The following is a 6,953-nucleotide window of genomic DNA, read 5'->3' as shown; positions in this document are numbered from 1 at the left end:
AGGATGAGTAGGTGGATGTAGGATATTATGAATGTTAAAATATTTTTATGTGTATTAGTATGTTTATATTTGGTGACGCAATGTTGATGGATGGTTGTATTTATTTATGTATGTACAGTATTGAAGTCGAAAATAAATAAAGAATGATTATAAAAATAAAAAAAAACACAGATAACACTTCAGGAACAGGATGCAGGAACACAGGGAAGCTGACAAATCTGACAGCAAAGGAGGTTTGTTAGTCACAGCCTTATATAGCCCAGAGGGCGCCAAAAACTCAAACAACACGTTAGCTCGCGCCGGAAAACGCTCACGTTTACGCAGAGACGCTGCACCTGATACAACTCTATTAGCTGCACCAGGCGCATGCGCGGTGAAAGAATCCTGGCTCTGGCTTCTTGGCACTGACCTTCCAAAAAGCTATCCGAGGCGGACTGCTTATTAGAGGGCGGTAAAGCAGTGGCTGTTCAGGAGGCGGCAGTATCGCAGTTTTTTTCCCCTCTTTCTTTTATCCCAATGGGGATTTTCATTTGCAATACCGCATACCCACCAGGTTGTGGTGCGATCCTATTGATTGCAATGGTCGTGTTTGGCAAGCAGCATACCCTGCCAAACGCAGCGTGCTGTTTAAAATTTGCCACGGCATATATACAGTCATGAGGGGCCACTATTTTAGCTTTCAGGTGGGAGGTCAGAGGCGCGAAAACTGCAGACTTTACCACCACCTTGCTGCCTGTCTGACTGGGACCTTATGTAGACATTTTAACAGCTATTGACATATGGCATGTCATTGTTTAGAGTGGAGTTCTCTCTTAAAATGTGGGTTGTTTTTGTGCATTTCACATGTCTATAGAATCTGTAAGCACTTTCGTCGAATTCGTTCCTCCATTCTGTATTTATATGCTAATCTGTTCCCATTCCAGTGAAACTGCCTGATGCACTAGTATTCACTTTCTAAGAAAGACTAAATAAGAGCTTTAACAATTTTTTGCTTCCTGGCTTTATGACAGAATCTGTTCCCCTTTGTGACCTAAGTTCCCTATGTTTGGTTTCTTGCATCTCTTTTAAGTACTGTAAATCCATTACAAATAGCACGTATCTTGTGTGGGGTCACGACCAAAGGTCCAGAAATCAAAAGATCTCGCTGCACTCCTTACCGAAGTATCAAAAAGACCCGTACGGACGGGTGGGTGCTTGTAGTGACCACTGATGGCACCGTGAAAAGATCAGATAGAAAATAAAGTCACCAGCACTCCAAAGGATAATCAAACAATAGTCCATTTATTGGCACATTGCCATTCAAATGCTATCAAAGGTCCGTCCTGCCTTGCAGGGATGCTGTGGCCATACCATTACAGATTTTAAAAAAAACAGTATGTTCATCACACCTTTGTACCCGCTGTTAACTCGTTAGTTCAGCTTAACAGCCCAACTTCAACCACATTTTTGTCAGAATGAACAGAGTGAGGAAGTGGTTAAAAATGCTGTCGGGTGTTTTAGCCAGGAAGTGGTAGGTCACGTAAAATGACAGAGTGGGGTCAGCGCATGCTGAAGCGCACAGTCTAGAGAAGTGGGGACGTGTTCTCTGGAGTGACCAATCACGGTTGGCAATCCGATGGACGTGTCTGGGTTTGGCGGTTGCCAGGAGAACGGTACTTACCTGACTGCATTATGCCAAGTGTAAAGTTTGGCGGAGGGGGGATTATGGTGTGGGGTTGTTTTTCAGGGGTTGGGCTTGGCCCCTTAGTTCCAGTGAATGGAAATCTTAAGACATCAGCACACCAAGACATTTTGGACAATTTCATGCTCCCAAATTTGTGGGAATAGTTTGGGGATGTCCCCTTCCTGTTCCAAGACTTTTAAAGACTTGGATGAGTTAGTTTGGGGTGGAGGGACTTGACTGGCCTGCACAGATCCCTGACCTCAACTCGATAGAACACCTTTGGGATGAATTAGAGCGGAGACTGCGAGCCCGGCCTTCTCCTCCAACATCAGTACCTGACCCCACAAATGGTCCAATATTCCCATAGACACACTCCTAACCCTTGTGAGAAGGTTGAAGCTGTTATAGCTGCAAAGGGTGGTCCAACTCAATATTGAACCCTACGGACTAAGACTGGGATGCCATTAAAGCTCATGTGCGTGTAAAGGCCGGAGTCCCAATACTTTTGGCAATATAGTGTGTATATACTCGGTACAGGGTGCTGCCTGTCTGGCACCAGATTCACAGGCAGGAAGCACCCTATACCATATTGCAATAAGACCTCCTCTTCCATGTCTGTGAAGGTTCTCATTCATCCAGGTCATGGTATATCTGTAAAAAATAAGTCAAGGCAACTGGACTTGCTGTATTTTTCTTGAAGACCAGTAAAACGTCTTTGGGGATGGACTACAATCTCAATACAAATTAGTAAACTAAACATGAGATTGTAGTCCATCCCGGGAGCGAGCTTGGAGCGGTGACTACTTTACAACACACACCGGGACCACGGGGAACAGACGTAGCCCCCCTCCAGAAGGAAGGACAGTGTCAGCACCAATTCAGAGATGATTGAAGGATCTACAGCCGAGTGATACACACATAAGATACATTGTTGTAAGTAGTTAAAATAATTGAATGCATTTTTAAGCTCTAACGCCTGAGTTTAGTGTCACTTTAAAAGACTGCTGAGGTTTGTAGTTCTTGAATAAAGTAAAAAAGTTAAAGTGTAACTGAAGCCTTGTCAGGTTTTTATAGCTGTCTGTGTCTCCGTTAGGGAGATTCACCCTCTCTGCTGGTCCTGGTGACCATTATTACTAAAAGTTAACGAAAATCACACATTTTTTCAGTGCATCCCTAGTTATAACACTCCTTTTACTCTATCCAAAAAAACTAAAAGTTTTGGCTTCAGTTCTTCTTTAAAGTTTAGGAAGGAGAAGGAAAGAAGGGCAGAGAGCTTTGTTTTCTAAAGAGTGACAGTCCCTCCAAATTAAGGACAGTTGGGACCTATGCAGGTGACGCAACAGGACTCCGTGATTCGTAGTTACGCCCAGTGGCGTCACATGGGGGGTGCGGCGCGCACCCGGGTGACACCATTGGAGGGGTGACACCAAAATGACTGACAGTCATTTTGGTGTCACCCCCTTTAAAAAGTCGGGCACTCGGTCATGGACTGAGAGCCCAACAGTGTCTGGAGAGAGGAGGGGACCCGCCGTGTGAATGTCCCCTCCTCTCTCTGCCGACGTCTTTTACTAAGATGGCCGCCGTCAAAATGTAGGAATGTAGCAATTTCTCGATGGGACTTTAGTTTTTGGAGTACAAAAGCCTTTTGTATTCAGACAATATATAATTGGCTCGGATTTGACCTTTAAATTACAAGGGAGCTGTTTGTTTATCAATTTGCTTCCTTTTTGAAAAGGGTCTGAAACAAGATCTCCCTATATTCCCCGCGAGGAAACAGAATGAAAATGTCCTCTTTGTCTTTACAGGATTTCATGATGGCGGATATCATTGAAGAACCAGAGTTTACCGAACCACCAGTGTTCACCATCTTGGTCATGGTGGTCACCTTCCTTGTGGGCGTCCCTGGGAATTTTCTGGTGCTCTGGATCACCAGCGTGAAGATGAAACGGACCGTGAACACCATCTGGTTCTGGAACCTAGCTGTGGCCGACATCATCTGCTGCCTCTTCCTCCCGATGTCCATTGCTCAGTTAATCTTCAGAGATTGGTTGTACGGTCCCGCTCTCTGCAAAGTTATACCAGTCATCGTCCACCTCAACATGTTCGCCAGCGTCTTCACTCTGGTGGCCATTAGTATTGACCGCTGTGTCCTGGTTATCCGACCCGTGTGGGCCCAAAACCATCGTTCCCTACGGATGGCGTGGGTTTTATGTGCGGTGATTTGGATGATGGCCTTCTTAATGTGCCTACCAGCTGCCCTGTACAGGAAAACCTTCACCGACTATAACAAAACTTCATGTGGCTATGAACACGACGTTATGTCCAGTGACCCCATAGGTAGCTACCAGTATGACTTCAATTACACGTTTGATGAAGGATTACCTACGAACACAGAACAACACCATGAGGTTTATCGGATAGGCTTCACAATCACCCTTACACGCATGATTTTTGGTTTCCTGATCCCTCTCGTGATTATCTCAGCCTGCTATCTCAGCCTGGCCTCCAAGGTACAACACACTAGGTTTGTAAACGTCAGCCAAAAAACCAACAAAGTGATATTAGGCATTGTGACAGTATTTTTTATCACATGGGGACCCTACCATGTAATAGGCATGATCCTGCTCTATGTTCAAAGCTCCTTGTTGTATAGTCTGGATGATCTGTCCATCGCCTTTGCCTACTTCAACAGTTGTGTCAACCCCATACTGTATGTCTTCATGGGGAAAGACATGAAGAGCAGGGTGAGGCGGTCCATTCACGGGCTCATGGAAAGTGCGTTCAGTGAAGAGGTATCGAGAAGCAGCGAGCGCTCCAGGAGCAAAATGACGCTTCAAGACAGCGTGGCTCCGTGAGCTAGAGCCGGAAATACAAGATGGCTGCTTCCATTGTACTTCCCCGGTGGGTTTCACCATCCGATAACGTCTCTGATCGTCATTCTGCTAAACTCCGTTTGTACATAGCAAACTGCACATGTGCAGCAACTGGAAAGTGTCCCCAACATATCCACAAAGAACAATGACTTGAATCAAAGTGGACCTGTCAGTGACTTTACAAGTCTGTGTGAATATGTCTTCTCCATGTGACTCTACCATGAGCACCAGTCTAAAACACTCTGCCTTATATCGCTCAAAAGCCATCCCTAAATTATGGTCCAGTGACATTGTGTGAGCTGGGTGATGTCATCAGTCTGCTGCAGTCAAAAGGAAGCATTTCCCCAGTCTCCTCTCCTCCAATGATCACTTGGACGGCAACGTGGTAGAAAGTCAAACATTGTGAGAGGGTGCAGCAGCTGATTTGTGTCAGACACATGTTAACACAGTCAAGACCTGCACATGTACTAGGATTAAGGGCAGGTTCACACCATTATCCGGATCAGATCTGTTCCGGAAAATGGTGTGTACCTGCCCGCAGTTCCAGTGCATTCCAGACCAGACCTGCAGTATTTCTCTGGTCTGGCCTGGAACGGACTGTGCTGGTGTGAACAGAGACCAGAAATAGCATAAGGATACATTAGGATGCATTTTGGGTCCAGAAACAATCTGGTCTGGTCTGGAGATGATCTGGATGTGGCAGATCCAGATCATCAATACAATTCAAGACAAGATGGTAAGGAGGGCCCTGCCCCTGAGGGCTTACAATCTAAAAGGGAGGGGGAAATGATACATGAGGAGGGAGCTGTGTGGGATGAATTGTCTGAGGATGTGATGGTTGAGCGGTTAGGTTGAGGTGGGATAGGCTTCCCTTCAACAATTTGCTGACATGTAATAAAGAATGTTCTGCATATAACTCTGCGTGCGTCTCCTTTATCATCAGAGGACACGAGGAGCTCGCAAAGCCCAAGAGGAGCTGGATAAATACGTGCACGTAGGCGCGCAAGTGGTGCCAAAGCTGCTGATAGGTGGGCTGAGGAAGGGTGGGATGCCAGGCCCATCCAGTAAAGTTTCTGAGTAATAATAACAACAACACGAGTAATAATAATCCCTGGAGTAATAATAATAATAATGAATCCTGGAGTAATAATAGCCTCAAGAGTACTAATAATAATCCCAGGAGCAATAATAATAATAATAGCAACAAGAGTAATAATAATCCATGGAGTATTAATAATAATTCCTGGAGTAATAATAATAATAAAAATTCTGGAGTAATAATTGTAATAACCTCAAGCGTACTAATAACCATCCCTGGAGTATTAATGAGAATAAAAAAATCCCGGAGTAATAATAATAACTCCTAGAGTAATAATAATAATAATACAAATTCTGGAGTAATAATGATAATAATAATTCCCAGAATAATAAGAATAATTACACCTCCTGGAGTAATATTCATAATAATTCCTTAAGCAATAATGCTCCTTAATCATATTTCCAGGAGTAATAATAATCCCTGCAGTAAACATAATAACTTCCGGATTAATAATAATAGCCCCATGGGTAATAATAATAATTCCTGGAGTAATAGTAAGAATTTGTGAAGTAATAATAATAATTGCTGGAGTAATAATAGTAATAATAAAAATTAAAAAAAACTTTCTTTTGCAAAAACTTCTGGATCAATATTATTTCATAGAGTATCAATAACTCCTAGAGTAATAATAATTATAATTCATTGAGTAATAATACTAACTCCTGGAATAATCAATTGGGAATTAATAATAATTCCTTGAGTAAAAATATAAAATTCTGGAGATAGAATAATTTTGGGGGTAATAATAATAATATTCTTCTATAAACAATAACTTCTGGAATAATTATTCCTGGATTCCGGGGGGTTTTCTGGTTTTGGAGCCCCCACTGAGCTGCTGTGCTGACTCTGGAGCTGGAAGTGAGGTCCCTGAGCATACACTGATGTACATACATGAGGGAGGTCATGTATGGTACATATAACGATGGAGCGCACCGACACCGATCCGGTGACATGAAGCAGAATTGTCACTATAGGAAGCTGGATATTGGTGTGACACACGTGCTGCCCCTCCCCCATCCATGTTGCCCCGGGGTCAGTGTGTATAATACCCCAGGGGTGTCATATACTGCTTTCACTGCTTTCACTGACAACAGGAACTACAAGTCTCAGCATGCAAGGTGAAACTGACAACAGGGACTACAAGTCTCAGCATACACAGTGACACTGACAACAGGGACTACAAGTCTCAGCATGCACGGTGACACTGACAACAGGGACTACAAGTCTCAGCATACACAGTGACACTGACAACAGGGACTACAAGTCTCAGCATACACAGTGAAACTGAAAACAAGGACTGCAAGTCTGCGCATAAACC

General features: G+C 43.7%; 1 protein-coding gene across 1 annotated transcript; it reads left to right on the top strand.

Moving 5' to 3' along the window:
* Positions 1-3,477: 3,477 nt before the first annotated feature.
* LOC108784378 (C3a anaphylatoxin chemotactic receptor-like) lies at positions 3,478-4,518 on the top strand. The gene has a single exon (XM_018553176.1). The coding sequence runs from the start codon at positions 3,478-3,480 to the stop codon at positions 4,516-4,518; it is 1,041 nt and encodes a 346-aa protein (XP_018408678.1).
* The last annotated feature ends 2,435 nt before the right edge of the window (positions 4,519-6,953 follow it).

The sequence above is a fragment of the Nanorana parkeri genome, unplaced genomic scaffold, assembly GCF_000935625.1.
Source record: "Nanorana parkeri isolate BGI_ZX_2015 unplaced genomic scaffold, ASM93562v1 scaffold113, whole genome shotgun sequence".
NCBI lineage: Eukaryota > Metazoa > Chordata > Amphibia > Anura > Dicroglossidae > Nanorana > Nanorana parkeri.
This window is presented reverse-complemented; position numbering and strand designations above follow the sequence as displayed.

Excerpts from the sequence above, each read along its gene's own strand:
- LOC108784378 (XM_018553176.1), top strand. The coding sequence starts at position 3,478 with ATGGCGGATATCATTGAAGAACCAGAGTTTACCGAACCACCAGTGTTC.